Raw genomic sequence first — 26,280 nt, forward strand, 5'->3', positions numbered from 1 at the left:
ATTTTCGAGTTGGTCCAAAAAATACTTTCAAATTTAACCCAATCCAATCCATGTATACCCAACTCGTCCTTGTGTAGTGCTAAAACTTTGGAGAAAACTTTCAAAAGCCAATGCTTTATCCAACAATATCAAATAATAGAATCAAATCATAAGTTCAATTAAAATAATCGGCTGTGGCCTGCTAATTTTTAAATCTACCTTGGCTCAATATCTCTCTGTCATTCTTCTATACATATCGAAAGTTTCACTTATTCTTAAGATTATCTAATCCTTAATCTACTAACAAGTAAATAATAGATTTATTTGTTAGTATTTTTATTTATATTGGTGTTTGATTGATAGGTATTTATAAAAGATATAGTAGATATCCATTAAACTCTGATGTAAATGTGTCAAACCTTCTTATTTACAAATATATCGATGTAACGACAAATAGTTAAATCATCAAATACACGACAACGAATTAAAAAGAGAAGAGAAAATGGTGGAAAGAAAGTGAATTCAAAGTCTCAAAGTAATACTACCGTTTTATTATTTTTCTTTTAAAAAAAGTATAGGTCATCTCAACATGCATCGAGATCTCATTTGCTTGAGATATTGTCAGAAAACACGACATTGCTCTTCACGATATGTCAGTCTCGTGTGGATATCGTATTTCGCAGGATTCAAACTACCATAATAATCTAATAGATTTAAAAAAATAATAATAATTTGGAAATCCTAATATTGATTTTTTGGTTTTGATTTTTGAAATATAAAAGGAAATGTGGGTAGGAGTAGGACAAGATGGTGAAATGGCAGAAGTTGATTGGTTGGGATGAAGAGAAGTGGCAATGCTTGTTCGTGTTTGTTGATGGTGAGAATTAGAAAAGAGGGTGAAAGTGAAGAAATTCAATTCCTAAACTTTTATTTTTCTTTATTTTTCTTTCCTTTCCTATTAACTTCACCAGGGAGCGTTCCCCAATTTTTCTTCTTCGCAGACAAACGCACTCTCAGCGGCGAAGAAGCAACGGGAACATCTAATTTTCCCTTTTGAATCAAATCGGGCTGTGAGATGAGGAAAACAGGAGGAACCGAGAAGAAGAGGGTCAGAAGGCAATCAACTGCTGTTCAAAATGCTGCCAAAGATCCCAATTCCGATACCCCTCCTAGGGTTTGCCTTCTTTTTTCCTCTAACATTTTCATTTCCCCTCTAATTTTTTGTTTTCTGATCTGGGTTTTTATTGCCTTCACGAGAGGACATTTTTTTCAGTGTGATTCTTTGTTTGATTCTACGAAGACCCAATTGCCGTATCCTTGCCATATGGGCATTGATGTGTTTTTGGACATGTCTTCTTTGAATCTTTCTTTTGGATTCTTATATTTGTTCTTTTGCTTTTTTGACAATGATTGATGGACGTGAAGTTTTCATAATTTGATATTTGTGATTTGAAGTTCCTCAATCAGAAATGGGTGGTGGCGTGTGGCTGGAGGATTCATTAACTCTAGCACCCATTACCAAGATCGTGCTAGCGAGCATTCATTATTTTGGTTCCTTATTGAAGAAAAGAAAGAGAAAAGGAGTGATTAATGTGAATGAACTGCAAAAGGGTTTTTGTAGTTCTCAGTTTTGCAGCTTTGTACTGTAGGTAGATGAGCAACTAGAAGTTCAAATTGTAATAGTAAAATAGCCTGGGTCATAATGGATCAGATTTGCATTCTCCCGTGTGGGCGTTGTTAATTGTTATTTTATGGTTTGAATTTAGATAAGTATAACTTGTGAGGTTCCATCACTCTGAACCAATTGCAATTTGAGCGTAGTTTTATCTTTTAGTTACGAGAAATGAATTGTTATATGATTTGATTGTGCTGAAAGAAGCCATTATTTCTTCACATTGAATCTTCTTATTTTCTTTAGATTGACGAGAAACATCTTAAATTAGTGTGATGGTTATCAGGAAGATTATGAGAGTTGAAAGAGAGGATAAGGTAAAAATGCGTGTGTTTTTGTTTCTAATAAGTTCTATTAACCTCTATTTAGTATTGGATTCTGCTTCCTTTTGGCTATCAATTAGATTTTAGCTGTCTCCAATATTATGCTGAGTTAATAATCTGTGTGACTATCTGAGTATGATGAAGATTGAGGATGGTTTTGTTCATATTTCCGAATTTTAACTTTTCAAGAATTTTCAAGTTGCCGCAGGTCATGAATTGGTTGTTGGTGGTTCTACATTTTTTTTCCTTTTAAATCAGGATTTTAAATTTGTTTATTTCATTTTAGCTGTTGTGGTTATCTCACATGTATATCTTTAATCTTCAGAAACAAGCTGCAAAGAAGGATGTGTTTCAGTTGTTTGCTGAGAAAGTGAGAGACCACAAGGATTTAGAATCAAGATGGGCTGTTTTACAAGAAACACGTGTTGAGTATTTTAGAGGCAAGGATTTTGTTAGTTTTTTGAGAAATCATCCAGAGCTCAAGGATATTCTTGATTCAGATAAAAATTTGGAAACTGAAGATATTGGTAATGCATTGCTAAGTAAGAATCTCTTAGTTCGGTGTGATCGTGTGGTGAAAACTGTTCGTCCTGGAAAGAGAAAGTTGTCTACATGGCCAGCACATCTGGAGATATTCCCGGTGCAGACTTTTTTTATGCATTATGTATTTTTTTAAAGTTGGAGACCTCATCCCTTTTAAAAGAAGAAATAAGAAACCACCTTTCATTAGGAAAAAAAATGAAAGTTGCCACATGTAAAATAATACCTATTCAATAATTATGAAAAATCTTCATAACTACGAAGAGAAACATGAAATCTAGCAAGGGACTAGACATCTCTCACATCCCTTTTCAAGCCTCTAAAAACTTTATTGTTCCTCTCCTTCAAAGATCTTCTATAATGCACAAACACGAGCAAGCCATGCTTCTCCCTTAAATAGAGGATTTACTTGCTAATATGGATAAGTTTCTAAACTTAGCCTTCTTGATGCAAATCGCAAGCAATTGAGCAAGGAACTTAATTACCATCGTGTTCCATAAGTTAGTTTAATATCATATATTCATATTCTTTGACCATTTTCCAGGTTCTGAATGTGCAACTTACTCTTGCAGGATCAGCTGTTCTCTGAACAGGATGCCTTTTTTGCTTGGACATTTGTTAAGCGGAGGCCATTTTGGCAGACACTTCTTTCATTTTGTTGGCCTGTGTTGACTCTTGCAATTTGCTTGTTTCCTGTATATCCTCATCAGTGCAAGCTTTTGATACTTTACTCATGCGCTGGGGTTCTGCTTCTTATACTCTCACTTCTTTTATGTAGGTCATACAGCCCTTTTCACTGCCTTAATTTTGTGTTGTTTTTTTATATATCAATAAACCATTGATAAGGTTTGTTAATAACTTAATTTAGGGAGTGCTGCTTCTGAAGTATTATGGTAGGATTTTATCACAAAGTTATAAATGCATCTGCTTTTATTGGCTTTGTTGGTTGACCTTTCTTTTTTTCCTTTTTCTTTCTTTTCTTTTTATTTTTATTTTAAAATATTGTGAGTGATTGGGTGAGGTTTATGTGCATCTCGGCCATGGACTTTTTCTCCTTTTCGATATTTTTTTAGTCAACATTTTTTTGGGTCATTTTTGAGAAGTAGAATGCAGGGAAAACATAAATTCGTTATGTTTTAGAAATAAGAAGCGAGGAGCACAAATCTTCTGACCTCTTTAAGTTATTTCTCTAAGGATGAGGCAACATCATAAAGTAATCATTGTTGGATAGCTTGGGTGATAGTCAGCAAATGATTGCAACTCTTTCTAAATTCTTGATTGTTATTTATGGTAGCTTGGTTGGTCTTGGTTGATTTGTTATTTATTGTGGGTCTTCTTTTTACGTATACATGTAATATTCACTTCGCTAGCACAATAAAAGGTTCTCAATTATTTTAGGGTTTCCAATTGGCTTGAGTATTAGTAATTCATGTTTTGAATTGCTCAAGTAAATTGGAACTTCTTTAGCCTTTACTATCAGTTTGTGGTTCTTATCAAGTAAGGCTTAGAAACTTTTATATCACCATACTTTCAAAATGCTTATGCTGCATCTTTTGGTCTTCAATAAAAACTTTTCTGGCAGGATTATTTCTTCCAGGCTCACAACAGTCTTACGTTTTCATTTAAATTTGTAGTGAGGGGAGCAGTATTTGGTTTATCGTACATTCTTCTGGGCAAACGGATGTGGTTTTTCCCCAATATTCTCGCAGAGGAAGCAACTTTGCGAGAACTATTCCGGTTTTGGCCAAGTAAAGATGAAGAAGAGAAACCAAAATGGACAACCAGACTTTTCTATGCACTGGTGGCTGTACTCATCATACTGCTGCTGAGGCACCATGCTCCCGATGAGGCTGCTAGAGCAAGGTTAGTATCATACCTTTCTAAACTTTCATACAACTAAAGATAGGGTAGAGAAGTATATAACAACAATCTTTTTAAGAAACGGCCCAGCAGTTTAGAATGTGGATCAGTTGCACTTTGGTGTAGCATAAGAAAATACAATTTGATAACCAACTGTTAACTGACTTGAAAGTTTCTGTTTCTTATGGGCATCTGCTCCATTTAATTTTCCACTTGCTTTCTGTTTTCGGTCACAAACTGCGTTGGCTAATGCAGATACCAAAAACGTGTATCGAATATCATCGATGATGTTCTCGAATGGTCACCAAGACTTGCCCTTTCTGGGATGATGGAGAAGCAGCAAACTGTGGTCAATGCCACAAATTCGGACCCCAACACGGCGGAGAACCCAACTAGTGACAGTACAGGTCCAGATTCTATCCCTGACCAACCTGAGCCCGAAATTATCGACAATGTAGAGCATTCTGATCAATATAATCATGATGGTGATCATACACATCAGTAGGTCTGTTGAATCTTTTGAGGAAGAGAAGAACTATGATAAACATGTTCCTATATGAGCTTTGTTTTATTATTATTATTATTATTTTTTGTTTAAAAACAGTTGGTTTTTGTTACTTATAACCTTTTTTAGGAGTCACATAAGTTGGTTTATATCTAAACTAAAGTGAGCTTTTTTTACTAAATTCTTCCTAATTTACACCACAAGTCATCTGAGTTGTGACATGTACATGTAAAACTTTTCTTTGAAATGCTTCCAATCAATCTGTACTTTTTTGTGGCAAATACCCAGGCAATCGATTTCAGTGTCGTTAGAACTTAGAGGTTGCTTCAACCTTGCCCCGATTTCGGTCGGCCCTTGCTGAGTCTCTCTTCTGTGGACCTGTCTTTCCAAATCCTTAGCTTGTGCTATTATCAAATGTCCAGATTTATCCCACTCTCCCAACGTCTCTTCAAGTTTCCCTCATACACATACATCATAGAAGGATCTCTTTTCTTGATGGATGAGGTATTGGGAATAAGAAACATTTTTAACAATCTGTTGAAGCTTGTTGAAGTTGTTTCCATGAAGTTTCTTTTCTCACACTAAAGGATCTAAAATGTGAGGGAGAGAACTTCAACAATCTGATGGAACAAGATAGCATATGTGGTAGGTTAACACTTGTGAACTTGTAAATGGTTTGTTCGACTTGATTTTGTCTGAGTTTTCATGCAAGGAACAATTTAGTCTTTGGACCTTAATTTGTAATATTATAGCCCTTGTATTTTTTTCTTTGGTAGCAATTTAGTCTCTACATCATAAGAAAAAATTTAATTCTTACTCTAAAAAATAGTGTTTGGACTTTTATGAGATTACTTTCAAATATAGGTTGAAAAACTTATTAAGGATCGCATATACTTAACTAAATTAAATTGTTTAAAATAAACGTTCACATTAAATTATTACATATTTGAAAATAATTGACCAAATTGTTGCAAATTAAATTACTTTCATGAAATGAATTAGAATTAGAATTAATTTTGTATTACAACATATTTCAGCTTCATAAATATTGCATTACAATGAAGTTCAGGTTGGAAACATTAATTTTGGAAAAATACATTTTCATTATAAAAAGAAAGTTCTCATTTCCCGGGAACTAAATTGTAACGTAGCCCATAAATAATTAAGAGATTTCACTCTATAGCATATTTTTTTTTTTTTTTTCTGAAAAATAACTTATTAAAAACTAAATAACATGAAAAATCCTCACAAAGGATATAGGATATCCAACTAGAAATCAACCTCCCAATGGGCATCTTGCTCAACCTCAGCAAAAGGAGAAACTTGGGAAACAAAAATACAACAGTTCACGCTAGAAAATGGGTGACTGGATTATACAAGCTAAAAGAGACGACCCTAAGATGCTTGGCCAAGCACAAGAATGGGGTCTACCACATTCTTTAACTCAGTTAGATCGGCATCTAGATTTGTTAAGACCATGAGAGATACCTGTTGGGTCGACTCCACAATAGAGATTGACACGACCTCTCTTAACTAGAGAATGAAAGATAAGCCAACTTGAATAGCTTACCCTTCCAAAAATTTGGAGCATACTTTCGAAGTACGTAATTCTTAAAATATATTACGATAGAATAAAGATTGGATTTTGATTGTTCTATTTTTATTAAATGTTAAACTTCTTGGTGTATATAGAAATACTTATCTATATTATTTTATTTATAATTGATAACTACAACCAATTTTTCAAGGTGATATTGTGAACCTGATAAAAGTAAATAATGATTGAAGAAAAAAAGGAATTTAGTTGATAATTTTAATTCAACTCTAAAACTCAAAAAGGTTCCTTGAATTCTCATGAACAATAATCTTCCAGATGGAGACTATCATTCTATTTTTCACTCATTACAACTCTTATAATATAAGAAAGCAAAATTTTTAATTTTTATTTTATTACGATTTTATTTCAGTAATTTTTTTGGACAATTTATTTAATATAAAAAATAATTTAAATTAAATTAAATCAACTGAAAAATATTAGAATAAACTTTTTATCCAAAGAATATAAACTAATTTTATCTGTACATGTAATCTAATACAAATATCTTAATTTGTAAACAAACCCATAAAAATTTGCGCAACTCATTTGGTAGATAAAAGAGAATAGTTAAGAATGTAAAATATTTAATAAAAATGTTGAATGGCCCATGAAATATTAAGAACAACATTGAGGCATCCTATTTCATGGAGTAAAAATTTTCAACCATTCCTTCCATAGAAACATCCTTGGGTGGCCTAAGAGAAACATGCTTTAACAGAAGTCACAGGACATATACACAGTGGCCATCAAAGCTAAAGGAAGACAAACTCCATCTATTTTTTTTTACCAGAAAATAATAATTTGCATCAATAACCTGTCAACCTTGGATATTCAAATTTAAAATCTTTCAAGCTTAAGCTTTGTGCATCACAATCTCTATATCTATCCTAAGCTTTATGATTCATTTAGTTTCCACTCTGCTATATAATACAAGAGGTCAAAGTTTCCACTCCCTTAAGTCATCATAAACTCTGTACAAAAAGGCAAAAAAAGAGAATGGAATGAAGAAATCTCTTGGACTTTGAGGAATCCTTTGAAGCCATGAGATCCTGTAAGTCAAATATCATTCTACATTCCTTTTTCTTTTTCTTCAGAACAACAGAACAAAGCCAAGAATGATTTGCCGCCTGGCGTGTTGTGGCCAGGAATACTTTTAACAAACAAGCAATCAATCCCTCCCCATCAACCAATTTTGGCCATTGTCTTGGCATTCACCTCCAGTGGCTGATGCATGCTGCTACTCGGAGGCCCTGTTCGTCAAGGAGCTTCCATTCTGCTGTTCCGAACCCTCATTTAGGTGGTAACCACTCTCATTTACTTTATCCTTTCCATCAACTTCATTTTTCTTTGCAAAACGCCCTCCACTACTCCTTGACCTTCTTATGGCATGCTGGTGTCTAGACTCATGAAGGTATGGCTGTTGAATAAGAAAAGTGAGCGACATAACCCAAAAAAATAAAATGGAATTCTTTTTGCATATACTATGCGGGTGAGGTTAACTATAATTGATTCAGTGGTTGTAAAATAATAATAAGCATAAGCGTGTTTAAAATAACACCTGGGTGTCCATGTTTATTAACTAAGAAACTGGCAGTTGATTGATTGAACTTGTTTAAATAGCAAAAGAACAACAGCAGAACAATAACATGTCAATGAGTGTTACAAGTGTTACAAGATTTTAAATATGGTCCAGTATAAGCTACATCTATATCCCAATACTACCTATCAATATTGTCCATCAGAGCATATAAATCTTGCTTTGATAATTGCTTAAAAGATTACTCATCAAAATTCAGAAAGTCAAGCATCCCCCACCCCACATGCACACATACATGCACAAAAACAATCTAGTCCACCAAAAAGATACAAAATCCACCTTTCTGGCTTTTATCGACTTCTTCTCAGCCTCAGCTTTTGCACGTGCTTGCCTTCGCCTCAAAATTCCCTGGTATTGCTTTGCGTTCACAAAAACGGGGTCTTGTGCTATCTCAATGGGCAATGGCATTCTAGCATGTGGTCCTCCGACCATAGGATAGCCCTGTCCATGACAAAAATAAACTACAAAGCATGAAATTTTTTTTCAGACATTGTGCAATGGAAGCATCGGTGCTCTGTATTCTGAAGGTATATTGGACACAATAAATTATCACATCATACGTTCCTTTTAGGGTTTAGAAAAAAAAATAAAGAAAGAAAAAAAAGAAAAAGAAAAGCAGCTTTCATTAAATAATTGAAAATTGAAGAACACAATGGAAAACCCCTTGACAAACTACACAGTGAGTAAAAATTTGAATGAAGTATAAATTTCAGAAGCATTGTCCTTTGAGCAAGCTAATCATGTTATGAAAAGCATTAGATGTAAAAGTGTACATCCTAATTCAAATCAACATTGACCACTCAACGGTCGATATAATATTTCATGAAACATTCACAAAAAAGGCCTTCGAAGTAAATGCAAAAATTTAACTGATGTATGACAACATTCATTCCACAGACTTAGAAGCACAAGCAGCATTTTTCAAGAAGTTGGACCAAAACCCTTTTGCACTGGGACTTGAAGTTCCATTTTTTAGTAGGGTCAAGAGTGCTACAGGTGTGAATGAAGTGTCATCTTGCATTTCATTTCAACGGTATGATAGATGAGCACAGCCAAGTAATGGCAAAGATTATGACAGTGAAACCAGTCTCTCGTATGTACGAAGTCGAGATAATTACATACCAAGGGCTGATGACCATAGAAGGCCATCATTCCTCCATAATATGGATCCTGATAAGGATTTGATGCACAAGCCTGCAACAGTATGTCAAGAAACACAAGAAATTATTCAATAATATAATATAAAATTGTAGCTTGACCTTTTCTTTTTTTGTTTTTTTTTTCCTTGTTTTTGGGAATCTTTAAATCTGAGACTAAAAGCACGAAAGCTGTAATAGTAAAGATAAAGAATTTTCTAAGATTGGACGGTAATTGAACATACAATAGAGTGACCAACAAGTTCGAGTTGTGTAGACTGTGTCAGACATTCACCGTGCATTGCTGGCAAAGTGGATGAGACATGCTGCATCTTCTGAGCATCCTGTCTGTAGCTTCCCGCTGAAATCATTGAGATGTTATTGTTATTAGGGGACGTTAGGTGTTTTTTACAAAATAATAAAAAAAATAATTATTATTATTATAATTCATTGGTTTGTGAGTTTAAACATCCATATGAAAGTTTTCTTATCCTGCACGTTCCTCTGTTGCCTATTTTTAATAAGTAACAACATAGTAAAAATAAATCACAATATGGTAAACCTAATAGTTATAATTGTGCGTGGAATAGCTGCTTTAGAAAACCATCAAACACATATCCGAAAACAACCAACGGTCACTCTCTTGCTATATATTATTTTTCTTCTTCTTAAGAGAGTTTTCAGCAATAATTCTACCAAAGTTAACTTTTGACTTCAAAAGTTGTTCTCTCCATTTTCACAGAACACCTTCAAATAAGATAGATTCGATATTGTCAGACACAAAACAGTAAACCTCAATGACTGTGAGGTGCAAATTGGAGAGAGAACTTGCACTAATAAATATAGATTAAAGATGTACCAGAATGTGGAGATCCAGTAGCTTGCACTTCTTTGGAAACATCATCTTCTTCGTCATTTACATCATTATTAGACACAGATTGGCCATCATTTGACTCTGAAGGGAATTCAAGAGAAGTTGAACTGGAAGCATTTCCCCCAACCACAGGTAACGGAAAAGTATTGTACCCCATGCCACGCCACCAGGGTTCATAATAGATACTCGTCGATGGAGCACCATTTGGATCGAGCTGATTATTGGTTTCAGACTTTGACTGCATACCTTCAGACCCTTTGAAACAAACAGAAGAGCCTCAAGTTCTCAATTAGCACAAAGAGTAAATTTTGATACCAGTAGTTAAAAAAATAATAAAGATAATAATAAAATAGAGCACCATCTCCTATCTCCAGTTATAATTTAAGTATTATTCCATATTAATTCGAGTCTTAGATTCCAATATCATCCATTACCTGTTGTTTCGAGTTTTTTAATTTATGATTACTGTTAATTGAAAGCTAACACAGATCCTTATCACGGTTCAAAATGGAAGAACCCCATCTGACCTAATTATGCAGGTAGTTGGGGAGTTCTTAAGCTCTTTAGTCTCTTTCTTTAGGAAAAAGCTTTCTTCTCCCTCTACTTTATTTAGCAAGTGCAGGGAGTAAAAAGTAATTGCAACTGCAAGAGACATAAAAAAACCTAAACAAAAAAAGAACATATATTTCAGTCCTGTACTATTACATCTATCCAATACCAATATTTTTCATGGTTCAATCCAGTACTATTACATCTTTTCAATGCCTTTTGACTAAATTGTTATCCACATGCCTTTTGTTTTATGCTATATGTAAGACTCGATTTAGATTCCTGGATGGTACACTCCCCCATCTCTCTCTCTCTCTCTCTCTCTCTCTCCCCCTCCCTCCTTCCTTTTCTTCCCTTCACATCTCTTAAAATTTAGGGTTAAATTCTCCCTAAAATTAATTTAACGATGCAGAACACATTAAGTTGGAGAGAAAAAAAGGCAGAAAAAATCTGAAAACACAACTCAACAAAAAAAGTATTAACCAGTAACCACATCATATAGGAGCACATTTTTGCTATTCTACTAATACTTGTACTTGCTCTGCTATTCTACCCGAGCCTGGCTGAGGAAGAATTATGGAGCATAAAAACAAAAAAAATATGCTCACTGGATTCGTACAAAATGCATATCTTCCCACCAAAAAAAAGCATACCAAATAAAGCTACCCCAGAATCCATTACAAGTTCAAACCCAAATTAATTAACAAAACCAATAAAGAAGACTAACTTATAGATCCCATTCTTACGATCAGTTAATAAACCAAATGAATGAACTAAGTAAAACATGAAAGATACATTACCCTAGAGAATTGATAAAGCTTCACCTTGCAATTAATAGAACTATTTCTCCTCGTTTTAAGATTCAACAGAACATAGTGCCAGGTCATACATACTTGGTGCATGATTAGAATTAAAATAAACAAAGTAGACAGAGAATTAATCTCAGGTAATATAACTTCAGTTCTGGACCCCCTTTCATATCGCATATAAGTTGTTAAAACAGAAACTAAGTACAAATATATTCATTCACTAAATTCCCATCAACAGCAAAATCTAGTTTCATAAGTTGAAAGTCTAAATTATTTCACCCACTGTGTTTCTAGTAACTCAAAAATGATGCAAAAAAGTGAACTAGCTAGAATCAGGTAATCTAGACACAGAAAAAAGTAACAAACAATTTTTCACTTTGTTTATCCATCATCATCTTCAAAATGCTTTATCCAGTTTCAAACCTGTGATCATCTGACACATGATTATTCAGTAACCTTACATAAACACCCAAACAAAAAAAAAAAAAGAAGAAGAAAAGATAAAACCCTTCAAATCCTCCCTAAAAGAAGCTGGAGTGCGAAGAAAAACAAAGAACCACAGGAATTCTCATCCATAACAGACATCAATCAGCTTTCAACTTCAATAACATAATCTCCAATTTCCTCAACAATCCCAAAACCAAAACTAAATCCTCAAAAAATCAATCAACCCACAAACCCAAAACCCGAAAAAGAGCAAAAAGAATCCCTAAAAAGGGAATTGCGCGAATACCCTAGAAATCAAACAGCAGATATACATACAGCCATAGAAAGGCAAAACAAAAACAAAATTGAGAAAAATAGCTTACCGTTAGAAATTGGAGCAACGTCCAAATGGAGAAAAGGGAAAAATCTGATGGGGGAGAAGAGAAATCGGAGAGAATTCAAAAATAATAATAATAATTTAAAGAGAAAAAAAAGTAGAAAAAGAAAAAGAGGGAGATTGAAATTTAATCCCTTTTGGTGAATTCCAAAAATGAAAAATTCTGAGTAGGAAGACTCTGTTTCAACTTTGAGGGTATTTAAATCACAAAGCTATTGGATATGATAATCTCACCTACTGTGGGACCTACCATAGCTATTTCACTCCTTTTCCCTTTGACACGTGGACGCTCCTCCACTTCTTTGGCTTTTTATATTGGACCAGAATCTTCTATGTTTTCTCCTTTTTTTTTTTAATCTGTTAATTTTTTTTTTTTTTTTTTGGGAAGAAAACATGAATTGAAACACTAAATCGAGTAGCGTTACAACCCTCTCATAAATAAGATAGGAAAACTGATAAGCTGGTTTAATTACTGTATCTTTTTACCTATTTTTGTTGTTAATCCTAGTTAATTTTCTGGTGTATTTATCTCTCCTATTTGTTATTGTTTCACCAATGTTGTTTTGCCATGTGGCCTTTACGGTTCATTAAATACCAATTGTGAGGGCTCAACTTTCTCACTGAGCACTTCCTTTATTTATCCTATTGTCTTCTTCCTCACTCTGACATGGTATCAAAGCAATTAGGTTAATTTTTTTTTCCATTTATGGCATCAAGCTCGAGCACATCTGAAGAGGAAGCCCTTCAGCCAGAGATCACTGTTCCTGTAACAACATCTACGGTACCTCCTATTGTGTCTTTATCAATTTCTTCTCTATCTTTTACCCCTCCCATATCTCAACATCTCCCTCCCAACCCTATTAGAAATCCATCGATACTAGTCTCTCAAGTTTCCAATTCTTTCATCCATGGTCAATCCGGCTTCCAGTATCTACCAATTCACCATGGCTCACCTACTCAATATCATTACCCGTCTCAAATGCCACCTTATAGCTTTCACGCTGCCTCTCAGCCTTTCCCTCCTTCTCTTTCATTTCTACCAACTCCTCAGTTGCCCGTTGCCAATTTCCCTCATATGTCTCAATCCCTTATAGTTAAGCTCAATGACTCCAACTACTTGTTGTGAAAGAACCAACTCCTCAATCTAATCATGGGCTATGGCCTTGAAAGCTTTATTGATGGCACCTTTCCCCAACCTCCGAAGTTTCTAAACCCTCAACGCACTCAGGTGAATCCCTATTTTTCGTATTGGTAAAAATGTAATAGCACAATACTGAGTTGATTTTACTCATCTTTTAATGAAGATAAAATGGGTGAAATAGTGGGTTATGACTCTGCTCTGGATATTTGGAAAGCTTTAAGGACTCTGTATGAATCCTCATCTACTGCCCGTATCAAGGGTCTTTGTTCTTAACTCCAAAAGATTAAGAAAGATGGCTTGATTGTATCTCAGTATCTTGCTCAAATCAAGGATGTCGCTGACAAATTCTCTGCCATTAGTGAGCCTTTCTCTTATTGTGATCACCTTGGTTACATTTTAGAAGGTCTTGGTAATGAGTACAATTTGTTTGCGACGTTGATCCAAAACGGTCTGATCGTCCATCTCTTGTTGATGTTCGTAGCCTTCTTATTGCTTATGAGTCCTTGCTTAAGAAGCAAACAACCATTGATTAGTTGAACCTCATTAAGCCCAATATGGCTAATCTTTCTCTTTCATCTAACACCCGACGCCTTCCATGGCAACAGAACGGACGCCCTTATGGTCGATCTTCTCCAGTTCAGCTTGGTTTTCCTTCCCAAGGTATGTCCTCCAACCTTGCTTCTAACAATAGTCACTTCCCTGGTTATGGTTCTTCAAGACTTCCTTCTAGGAGTCAAAAGTGGCCCTCCACCCCATCCCCTATCTCTTCCACTTGTCCTCAATGCCAGATATGTAATAAGGTTGGTCACACTGCTTTGATGTGCTACAATATTGACAACCCCAAGTACCATGTTGCCACTTCAAGCCCTCATCTCACTTTGCTCAGACTGCCCCTGTTTCCAATGACTCCCATGTTCCTTAATCCTCTCATCCTGATGATAACTGGTACATGGACTCAGGTGCTACCTGCCATATGACTTTTGAGCTTTCCAACATTCAACATCCTTTTCCTTACCTTAGTGGTGAGCAAGTGGTTGTGGATAATGGTAAGTCCTTACCTATATCTCATATTGGATCTTCTAAAATTTCTTCCCCTTTGTCTTCTACGTGTGTTAAATTTTCCTCTGTTCTTCATACATCTACTCTTTCCCATAATCTTATTAGCATTGCTCGATTGTGTTATGATAATCATGCTTATGTTCAATTCTTCTATGACTCCTTTGTTGTCAAGGATTTTCAAATACAGAGTCCTATTTTTTAGGGCAATCTTGATGGTGGTTTATACAAGCTCTCTCTTCCGTCCACTGCCTCTTCATCTCTACCAACTCAAAACAAGCATGTTGCATTCCTTTCAACATTCCAAGATCTTTCCTTATGGCATTGCCGATTAGGTCATCCATCTCTTAATATTGTCAAAACAGTTTTGTCTCAATGCAAGTTTCATTTTAAATCCAATGTTGTTTTTTCCTTTTGTAATTCATGTCAAATGGCCAAGAGTCATCGTTTACCCTTTCCTTTGTCCACATCCACTGTGTCAGTTCCCTTTGATTTAGTTTATGCCAATGTATAGGGTCTCTCCCCTGTTCAATCTATAAATGTTGAAAACTAAGAATATGGATGCTAATTACCTAAAATTGATGTAGTTAGAGTGCTTATATCCTTAATTGCTTCCGCATTTGAATGTTAACTTCATCAACTAGTATCAAAGCATGTTTTAAGCACTCAATTTGCGTTAATTTTAGCATGATGGGTGTTTTTCATGAGTTGTATGAAATGGATAATTTATGGCTTTGACATCGAAATTTCCCTTCAATTTGCAAGTAATTGTTGTTATTGGCTCTTTGTTTATGGGCCTTAATGTGTGATTAAGAGTTTGTAAATTTATTAGAGTCAATAGAGTTGCAATTAGGTTGTAATTGAAGAAAATCCAAAGCATGCTCAGTTGTAGAAATTCAAATTTGAAGCTTCTATTAGATAGCATTGCAACGCTACCCTCATGTTGCAACGCTGATCTTCAGCCAGCCTAGAAAAGAAATTGACATCCCATGGCGTTGCAATTTTGGGATGAAGCATTGCAACACTACTCATCCCAGCCCAATTCGGGCGTGCGCCAAACCTCCAGTTGTTTAACTGAACCAGTTTGATTGATTTAGGTCTAGAAGGTTCAGTTCAGTTTGATTTTGATCGGTTCAGCCCATTTTGAAGCCCTAGAGGTTTGGTTCAAGTGATTCGGGTCTGGTTCAAATCAGTTCGAGCGGTCCAAGGCTTTTGGATGTTGTTTTTCATTTATTAATGTAATAATTAGCTTGTTTGCTTACTTAGGATGCCAAAACTAGCCCATTTTAGCGTGTGTTTAATTATTTATGCATTATGAATGTATGTTTAATTAAATTAAATCTTATATGTGCATAAAGTACGCCATGTAGATTTAAAATCCCACCATAGGAAGCATGTATCATGCATTGAAAGTACGTTATGATATGTTATAATATTTAGTATGCATGATTTAGGGTTTCATGTATTTAATATAATTGTTACATTAAAAATGTGGAATGCTTGATGTATGTTATAGCATGTCTATAGTTTTATAAAGTGTTATAAAATGGGCTAGACATTTAAAATCTATAACAAAGATAAGAAGCATGCTCACTTAGGGTTAACAAATAACAACTTGTTTTAAATAGTTAAAATATGTTGTTATCTTGTAAAACTTTGGTTACAAACTCAAATTAGACTATAATCCTATCTAAGGCTAGAGGTACTTAAGTTGACGGTTTATGGAATACTTTCTACCTGGGGATTATAGTCGAATTGTTGAGCGTTGTTAACTCGATTTTATGAGCATGCGTGAGTGGTGTGAGGTAATAAAATGGTTTTATCACTTAGACATTGTAGGTTAAAATCCAAATATAATCGTTATACTTAGGATAATCCACCTAGACATAGGATGTTTTTTAGCCGGAATATACCCAAGTAAAAGAATATACCGAACGATTCGAACATTTCAGTGAAAGATATAATATATACGATATATTAAATTTTAGCTCTCACGTCCCTAAGAGTTCACACCATGAGATCCATGCTTGGCTTCATATCACTTTTACCGCGACTACTCCATTCAGAAAGTGTTTGCTGTTGTTTTTAGGTGGCATTAGCTAGTCATTTCCTATGGCTATCCCCTCAGAGGGTTGTAACATAGGATCCAAAACAACTCAAACTTTAAAAATGAATAAGGTTTTCTTAAGTTCCGTCTTCAACATTGTTTTCCACCAGGGGCTTGTTGATACCGTTCTATGAGTATTGAAAAATGGAGGGTCACACTTACAAGAGTTACTAAGTGTTAGTAAGTTCTTGACCGAAAACGGTAACTAATAAAAAGTTATTCTAGAGTTAGTATTTAGTCAAGAATTTCTTGGTTCAGTGAAGGATTTTTGATACCCCTCTATAGCATCTATTTTGACTCACCAAAATATCGTTTCAAATAAATACTGAAATTTGGGTACATTATTACTTTTGCTAAAATGAATTTGGATTTAGATGCAATTTTCTGATAGAATTTGTTTATGGATTATACAACTATTAGCTTCCGATAATTTCAATGGTGAGGGTTACTCGAACTGGAAATCAAACATTAATATAATACTAGTCATAGATGACCTAAAGTTCGTTCTAACGGAGGAATGTCCTTCTCTTCTTAGTTCAAATGCAAACTGAAGTGTTCAGGATGCCTATGAAAGATAAGTTAGGGCTAATATAAAGGCCCGAGCCTACATTTTAGCGAGCATATTTGATGTGCTTACTAAAAACATGAAACCATAGTCACCGCTAGGGAGATCATGGAGTTGTTACAGGGGATGTTCGGACAGTCGTCCTCATCCGTTCGACACGACACTATTAAGTATATTTACAATTCCCACATGAAGGAAGGGAACTCTGTTAGGGAACACATCTTGGACATGATGGTTCACTTCAATGTCTCGGAAGCGAATGGTGTTGTCATAGACGAGAAGAGTTCAGTCAATATGATCATGGAATCTCTTCGGAAGAGCTTCCTAACTTTTTGCATAAATGATGTGATGAATAAAATTGATTATAACTTGACTACTCTTTTAAATGAACTCCAGACTTACCAATCTTTAATGAAAAATAAAAATTAAGAGAGGGAAGTAAATGTTGTTTCCTAAAAGAAATTTCAGAAGGGATTAACATCTAGTACAAAACCTTCTGAAAAGAAGTCTGGTGCTTTAAAGAATAAGAGTATCCAAATGAAGAAAAAGAGAAAAAGGAGAAGAAAGCTCCTGCTAAAAAGAGCAAGACGAAAGTTGCAAAAGGAAAGTGTTTCCATTGCAACGAGGGTGGGCATTGGAAATGAAATTTCCCTAAATTTCTTGCAGAAAAGAAGGTTGAGAAGGCAAACCAAGGTAAATATGATTTACTTGTAATTGAAATGTGTTTAGTGGAAAGTTCTCATTTAACTTGGATACTGGATTCAGGCGCCGCTAATCATATTTCGGATCAAGCAGTGGGAAATCTCAAGTTAGTTTTTGGAGATACTTACATTTTGTTGGAAAATGTATATTATGTATCTGATATGAAAAGGAACTTAATTTCTATCTCCTGTTTATTAGAACATATGTACAAAGTTGCTTTTGATATAAATGAAGTGTTCATTAGTTCAAGAGATATTCAAATATGTTCTGTTAAACTTAAAAATAAATTATATGTTTTAAAACCAACTGAGGCAAAAGCTTAGATTGAAGCTTCATGCAATCAGATTTCTGAGATTAAAAAAGATTTTTTTTTTTGTTTTTTTCCTCTCTTTTTCAACTCTAAAAAACCCATACTAAATTCCCTCTCAATTTGAGTTCAACCACTCGATCTAATGCCTGAGGATAATAGAGAAGGCTTCTATGGTTGTCTACTTTAAGGATAGAAGAAGAATTTCGTGGTGTTTTCAAGCAATTGAAAGAATTCATCAATGGTATGATTCTGAAACCCTAATATGTTGAAAACTAAGAACATGTATTTTAATTGCCTAAAATCGATGTAGTTAGAGTGCTTAGATCCTTAATTGCTTCCACATGTTGAATGTCAACTCCATCATCATCTTACACGGTTATTTATTGCTCAAAACAGAGTTCTCGTGTGTGGTTCTCCAAGCTGAGTTCTTGTTTTTTACAGTTTCTTTGCTTCCAAGTCGGATACTTCTATGTTTATATTCTGAGAACAGAGTTCTCTGGTTATTTTCCTTATCTATGTTGATGACATCATTGTCATAGGTAATGATTAACTCTCATTCAGCATTTTATCACATCTTTGAACTTTAAATTTTCGCTTAAGGACCTTGGTGATTTGAATTTTTTTTCTTCGGATTCAAGTTCTTTGTTCTTCTTTTGCCATTTTTTGTCTCAAAACAAAATATATTAATGACATCCTTGCCCGTGCTAATATGTCCAACTGCAAACCTATACACTCCCCTATGGCCTTCTGTGTTCAATTGTTTCTCACTGATGGCATCTTGCTTGAAATGAATATGAATATTGAAGCTTAGTTGATTTTTTACAGTATTGTACCCTTACTCGCCCTGACATTAGCTTTACAGTGAATAAACTCTGCCAATTTATACATGCTCCCACCATTTCTCATCTCCATGCTGCTAAACGGCTATTGAGATATTTAAAGGGTACGAACACTCGTGGTATTACTCTACCCAAATCTTCTATTTTGGCTCTCACCTACTACATTGATGTCGATTGGGCTAACTGACCTGATGACAGGCATAGTACCAGTGGCTTCTGTGTGTTCTTTGGTTCAAGTTTAGTTTCATGGTGTTTCTCCAAGCAAAAAGGTATGTCCCGCTCAAGTGCTGAGTCTGAGTACCGGACTACGAAATGATTAATCTCTTTATATAACGATGTTAATAATAGAGACTTACATTTAACTAGAATGACCATAGGTGACATGACCTGAATCTTAAGTGAGTTGTGAACTCCTGCTCATGAAGGCGATCCTCTAATTTGTATAGGTGAGAGTGGCCAGATTGCGCACAACAAGCCTACCATTTTAGGGATTTGTCTGATTGGGGAGTTGGAAACACAGCTACACAAGACGGAATTCACTCTTTCCCTGGTGCAATGGCAAGTAGATAAATTGCTCCCTTAAGGGCTGATTCTGGGTCTTGAACATAGTGACCACACCTCTTCTAGCCTGAGAAGGACTTGGTCATAGTGGGACTATGATTTATTGTTCATTAGAGGAATAAGTGGTACTTAAGGAGTCAGATGTAACTATAGGGGAAAAACGGTATTTTGGCCCAGTTGTACTTACGAGTAATTTGTGAAAGAGTTATCGCACTGTTGATTGGTTATATCCAATGGACACAAAAATTATCTGTAGTGCGAAGAGTGCAGCTGGCGATTTTTAGTGGAGTGACTGGCAGTTAAAGAACGTTGGATAATTTAATTAAAAAGTTTAATTAATTATCCGAGTACTGTTGGAGCTTCAATCTACAGGTTCATAAGGTCCCTTCTGTAGCTCAATAGGGATTTAACTGAGAATTAATTTTGGATTAATTTGAAGTAGTGTTCAAATTAATTGAGAAAATTAATTATATATGATATAATTAATTAAATTGATTATATATGTGATATAATTAATATAATGTATTTGATACATTATGATATGAGAGGAATTTGAATATGATTCAAATACTAATTATATGAATGAGATTCATGTAGTTAATATAAATATGATTTATATTGAGAGGAATTAAATATTTGTATATGATCCAAATATCATATGGATGAGATTCATATAAGTGAATTTAATATAAAAGTGTGCCTATTTGTAGGTTACCACAAGGAAATGAGAGGAGGATACTTCTATGATCTAAGTGAGAATAAAGTGTTTGTATCGACAAATGCTACCTTCTTGGAAGAAGACCACATGAGGGATCATAAACCACGAAGTAAACTAGTTTTAAGTGAGATTTCTAATGAGACTGTTGAGATTTCAACAAGAGCTGTTGAACAGGATGATAGATCAACAAGGGTTGTTGATGTCAATTCATTTAGTCATCCATCTCAAGAGTTGAGATTGGCTCGACGTAGTGGGAAGGATTTGAACCAATCTGTACGCTACATCTGTTTAACAGAAGCTCAAAACATCATAATTGATGATGGAGTTAAGGATCCATTGTCTTATACACAAGCAACGAAAGATGTTGACAAGGATTGAATGGATTAAAGCTATGAATCAAGAAATGGAGTCCATGTACTTCAATTCTGTCTAGGAGCTTGTAGATCAACCTGATGGGGTAAATGGATCTACAAGAGGAAAAGAGGTATAGATGGAAAGGTATAGACCTTTAAAGCTAGACTTGTGGCAAAGGGTTATACCCAGGTTGAGGGAGTGGATTATGAAGAAACTTTCTCACCTGTTGTCATGTTAAAGTCTATCAGGATTCTCTTGTCCATAGCCACATATTATGACTATGAGATATGGCAAATGGACGTCAAGACTATCTTTCTGAATGGTAATCTTGAAGAGACCATCTACATAAATCAACTAGGAGGATTCATTAAACAAAATCAAGAGCAAAAGTTTTGCAAGCTTAACCAATCCATTTATGGACTGAAACAAGCATTTTGATCTTGGAATATAAGATTTGATACTACGATCAAATCTTATGGCTTTGATAGAATGTTGATGAGCCTTATGTTTACAAGAAAATCATCAACAACTCAGTAGCTTTCCTTGTGCTGTATGTGGATGATATCATACTCATTGGGAATGATGTAGATTTTTTTACTGATGTAAAGAAATGGCTAGCCGCCCAATTCCAAATGAATGATTTGGGAGAGGCACGATTTTTTCTAGGGATCTAGATTATAAGGGACCGTAAGAACAAAAGGTTGGCCTCATCTTAAGCATATTGTTAAGATATTTGTCCGATATTCGATTCACAATTCCAAGAAGGGTTTATTACCTTTCAAGCATGGAATTGTATTGTCTAAGGAATAGTGTCCTAAGATTCCTCAAGAGGTTGCGTTATTTTATTGAATGGAATTATGGATGATATGTGTTGATAGAATTACATTGTGCACTCAAGTTTCCCCAGCGGAATCCAAGTGTAAATTCCTCTGAGTTTCCTGGTAAGTCCAGGGTCGATCACAGGGACTTGTGAAAATAGTTTGCGTTGATAATTTTCTTATGAAGATTCTGTGGTAACCGGTAAATGAATAAGGTGGTTGGTTTGTTGTTGCATTAATGAAAATAATAATAAATGTGGCAGAGTTCGAAAAGAGTTGGCAACGGGAGATACAATGAATATGCGGTGAACGGGTTGAGAAGGGTTTCGGCTAACACTTCCTAGGTTGCGTTCATACTTTGTGATCATGCAACATGCATACAATAGTAAACCACCTCTTGGAGTGAATGCCACGGCTTCTAAGGCTAGAACGCATGCGATAAATATGCAATAAGTCTACAGGGTTTACACATAAACCTCTATTTCTATTTACGCATAATATCATTCATATTCCTAGGATGCAAGCGATGCACGTTGACAAACAGAGCTTATTTCTAAGTCCCTATTTCTTGTTTATGCAAGCCTAATCTTGCTCTTTCAAGTCAGATTATAACCTAGCTCTCTCGAGACATTAGGTTCTTTCTTTAGATTCTCTCTCGAGCAACTCTAAAGGGATGTTTCGCACAGCATAAAACAAGACAATCGCAAACAATGAACTTCCTAGATCATGTTAGCTTAGTTCCTCTCAACCCATTCAACTAGTTTAGCTACTCGTGCATATTAAGAGAGTGAACAAATATAGAAATATAACTTCCATTGAATAGATAAAAGATGAAGTACAGAATAACAATGCAAGTACAGTAAAGAGCATGGAGCAATTTCTTGCCACCAGGAGTTACACCTACTCGTGCTCTAATGATATTCTCGCTTTCGCGAGAGTCAACCCACTCTCTACTCTTACGCCCTAAGGTCCTCTCTCGAGCTGCCTTGGACAATCTCCGACGTTACGACTCTTCTCTAGCTTCGCCGTGTAATGAAAAAGAGAACTATGAACATAGGTGTGAACTTGTAAGGTGATGAAGTAATCGACTGCTTAACCCCTTCTCTGAAGAATGCACTTGGTATTTATAGGGCATCGAAGGTGAAAGGCGGCTTCTCTCTCTTGGCTGTACAGATGGGACTGCTTTAGTTCCTGACTGATGCGCCAGATAATTGTCACCGATAAAGCTAGATCGTTACCGGCTGTCAACTTAATTTGGATCCGACTGTTGTCAGCTTTCTGTCCCATCGATCTTAATTGTCCTTTCATCCGGATGCGCCCACCATGTTGCGATGATTCTTCTTGGGTGAATATTTGCGAGCACAATCAATGCAAAGTCTTGCGGTGAAGTTGCGCTGGATCGATGAATTCCTATGATCGCAATCTCTGCAATGCATTAACGCATATTCTGCACAAAAAATACAAAAATCAATAGTTTCAATGCGCTGACGCACGCGACCGCAATATTATAGATTTTATGCTTAATGAACCCAATTTATCATTTTTCATCAACGCAATCCAACATTGTTTAATAACTTAGCACTATGATAACGTGCATTTCTGGCCATTATCACACCCCCAAATTTAAACAATGCTTGTCCTCAAGCATAAGCTAAAGATTCCTTTAGCAAGTCCACTGCAAAATTCTTTTCCTAGATTTCTCAAGGATACTTCATTCAAATCCTATATACTAGAATTTTCTTAAGTCTTATTCAAGTCTACTCTTAAAATATTTCTAAGACCTAGGGATTGCAAGTTTAACTTTCAAAAGGACTTTACTGAATTCTTGGAGCATTGCATGATTTATTTCAACAAGAAAATTTTCTACCGAGGTGACAAAAGATTTATCCTTGCACAAAAATTTTCTTTATTGCTATTTTTTTCTGACCTTGCATTGATCCAAGTGCCTTACCTTCATTTTGTCTTGCCTCCACGGGTGTCATGCGGACATCCAACTACGAGCAATGCACTCTTTCTCAGACTAAACTCATACCGATTTGGCATTGGAGTTACGGTCATCGATTTATGCGTTGATCCTGGTAACTTACTTTCCTTTTTGCTTGCCCCCACGTGTGTCATTCGGACATCCAACCACGGGTAAGTGCCTTTCACAACTTAACTCCTATCAACATGGGTTTCCCTTTTTCGTTGACAGTGGAGTTGTTATTCTAAAAAGATTTTTTTTTTTTTTTTTGTAGAAATGAAAATAGCAAAGTCGAAAAACAAATACCTCACCTCCAAATTTAAAATGCGGCAATGTCCCCATTGTCAAAAGATTAAAATAAATTATACGATATTCTAGAATACATTGTAAAGAAAGTTTGAAAGAAAGCTAGCAAACTCCTAGCTTCTAGAAATATTTTATGAGGTGACTATCTTAAGATGAAGTTGACTCTAATATATATGAAAGAAATAGAAGCATATTTTTCATCATTGAAATCTTACTTGGTAAAGAAACAGAATGCGGTAAACTACTAAATTTATCTACTTGTTAAATGATTGCGGTAATCAAGAAGGATGCGGTGATAAAACTTCGAAAAGTGATATGCAATGTGATAGTGCAAAATTTGAAATAAGGATAAGGAAGAGTACACCCCCAAATTTTAGCGTTGTCGCATGCATTGTGTTGACGCATCCATCCTTGCGGCGATCTTTCTTCTGTGGGTTACAGCGATGGAATAAGATGAATGCTTCTTCGCGTGACATCGCCGCAATCCAACGCCTAGATCGTTGTAAGAAAAACAAAGAGAGGGTCAAATTATTTTAAACAAAAGAAAAATCGTTAACGCAAATTAAATCCCTTTTTTTTAGAGCTGAAAGATAGTGAAGATTCTGAGTTAGTGGAGAAAAGAGTTGAAGACTTGAAGTTTTCCCAAGCTTGCATCCTTGAGAATTTGCAATCATGTGACAATGCAAAGACCACCTACTTCTTTCTTTATTCAAAGTTTCTTAGTTCCATGGAGTCGACTTGGCGATGCCAGTCTTCACCATGGTATACCTTGACTCTCTGCCTATTGACTTTGAATATGTTGGTTTCATCGTCATTTGATAATTCCACCGCGCCATGCGGAACTACTTGTCGAATTATGAACGGTCCGGACCAACGAGACTTTAGTTTTCCTGGGAAGAGTCGCAGACGTGAATTGAAAAGCAAGACTTTCGGTCTGACTTGGAGGTTCTTGCTGCATATGCGTTGATCATGCCAGCACTTGGTGCGCTCCTTATAAATTTTCACATTTTCATATGTGTTGTTCCTTCATTTTTCTAACTCTACCAATGCCATTTTTCGCGCTTCCCCTGCTTCCTTTAAATCAAAATTCAGTTTCTTGACCGCCCACAGTGCCTTATATTCCAGTTCCAAGGGCAAGTGACATGCTTTGCCAAATACCAACGCATATGGGGACATACCTATTGGTGTTTCAAATGCGGTCCGGTATACCCACAATGCATCATCAAGCTTCACTGCCCAATCCTTCCGCGAAGGTTTTACTACCTTTTCAAGTATCAATTTAATTTCACGGTTGGACACTTCAGCCTGGCTATTTGTTTGCGGATGGTATGCGGTGGCCACTTTGTGAAGGATATTGTATTTGCGCAGCAACCTCTTTGTATGGTGGTTGACAAAATGTGATCCTTCATCACTTATGATGGCATGAGGAGTGCCAAAACGCATGAAAATATTTTTTTTCAGGAACTGGGAGACTACTGCCACATCACTTACGGCGCATGCAATTGCATCTATCCACATGGAGACATAGTCAACGGCTAATAAAATATAGTGCTTACCGTTTGAAGGAGGAATGGTCCCATGAAATCAATCCCCCATACGTCGAATAGTTCTAGCTCCAAGATAGTATTCATTGGCATTGCGTTCTTCCATGAAATGTTGCCAGTGCGTTGACACTGATCACATTTCATTGCGTAGTTAGCAGCATCCTTGAATAATGAAGGCCAAAATAATCCACTTTGTAAAACCTTGGCTACAGTACGTTGTCCTCCAAAGTGCCCTTCATAATGTGAATCGTGGCACTGTGACAATATATGTTGTTGAGCAGCATCCGGCATGCATAATCAAATGATTTGGTCTGCACCTCTTTTATACAGATTCGGCTCATCCCAATAGTAGTATCTGCATTCATTCTTGAGCTTCTTCCGTTGGTAGTAGGTGTAATCTTCAGGAAATTGTTCACAAACCATAGTTAACGATGTCCGCATACCATGGCAGTTCTTTTATGCGAAACAGCTGCTCGTCCAGGAACATGGCACTCACTTCAGATTCATTGCAGTCAACTTCAGGATTCTCCAGTATGGACAAGTGATCTGCAACTTGATTCTCTGTCCCCTTACAATCAATTATCTCGATATCAAATTCATGAAGAAGAAGAACCCATCTGATCAATCTCGGCTTTGCGTCCTTCTTTGTCATCAAATATTTAATTGTCGAGTGATCAGTATGAATGAGTACCTTGGTTCCCAACAAGTATGCCCAGAATTTTTCCAACACAAAAATCACAGCCAGGAGCTCTTTTTCAGTGGTGGTGTAATTAAGTTGAGCAGGGTTCAGGGTTTTACTCGAATATGCGATGGGGTGCAAAATTGTTTTCTTCTTTTGCGCTAATGCAGCTCTCATCGCATACCCACTTGCGTCGCACATGATTTCGAACGGCAGTGTCCAATCTGGTGCAATTAAGACGGGTGCGGTAATCAGCGCATCGTTTAAAATTCGAAATGCGTTGAGGCAATTGTTGTCAAATTCAAACTTTCTATCTGCCTCTAGTAGCGCACTTAATGGTCTTGCTATCTTAG

General features: G+C 35.8%; 2 protein-coding genes across 6 annotated transcripts; one reads left to right on the top strand and one right to left on the bottom strand.

The window, feature by feature from the left end:
* Positions 1-617: 617 nt before the first annotated feature.
* LOC120071530 (translocation protein-like protein) lies at positions 618-5,160 on the top strand. 2 transcript variants are annotated; one of them, XM_039023857.2, is made up of 6 exons: positions 618-856; positions 981-1,153; positions 2,300-2,614; positions 3,087-3,288; positions 4,149-4,377; positions 4,630-5,160. In XM_039023857.2, the coding sequence occupies exons 2-6, from the start codon at positions 1,055-1,057 to the stop codon at positions 4,877-4,879; spliced, it is 1,095 nt and encodes a 364-aa protein (XP_038879785.1). In that variant the 5' UTR covers positions 618-856; positions 981-1,054; the 3' UTR covers positions 4,880-5,160. The 2 variants fall into 2 exon arrangements, with proteins under 2 accessions (XP_038879785.1, XP_038879786.1); XM_039023858.2 differs by lacking the exon at positions 618-856 and adding an exon at positions 1,898-1,968 and having other exon boundaries at positions 901-1,153.
* A 2,116-nt stretch (positions 5,161-7,276) lies between these two features.
* On the bottom strand, positions 7,277-12,473 carry LOC120071240 (nuclear transcription factor Y subunit A-1-like). Of its 4 annotated transcripts, none has more exons than XM_090311169.1 (7): positions 12,251-12,433; positions 11,808-11,864; positions 10,069-10,338; positions 9,455-9,570; positions 9,196-9,267; positions 8,353-8,514; positions 7,277-7,893 (listed from the first exon to the last, which is right to left on the bottom strand). In XM_090311169.1, exons 3-7 carry the CDS (start codon positions 10,325-10,327, stop codon positions 7,714-7,716), a joined length of 789 nt encoding a protein of 262 aa, XP_090167295.1. In that variant the 5' UTR covers positions 10,328-10,338; positions 11,808-11,864; positions 12,251-12,433; the 3' UTR covers positions 7,277-7,713. The 4 variants fall into 4 exon arrangements, with proteins under 4 accessions (XP_090167295.1, XP_090167296.1, XP_038879324.2 ...); XM_090311170.1 differs by having other exon boundaries at positions 11,808-11,874; positions 12,251-12,311; XM_039023396.2 differs by lacking the exon at positions 11,808-11,864 and having other exon boundaries at positions 12,251-12,473.
* Positions 12,474-26,280: the final 13,807 nt, after the last annotated feature.

The sequence above is a fragment of the Benincasa hispida genome, chromosome 2 (genome assembly GCF_027475165.1).
Source record: "Benincasa hispida cultivar pf3 chromosome 2, pf3_genome.v1.1, whole genome shotgun sequence".
Lineage (NCBI taxonomy): Eukaryota > Viridiplantae > Streptophyta > Magnoliopsida > Cucurbitales > Cucurbitaceae > Benincasa > Benincasa hispida.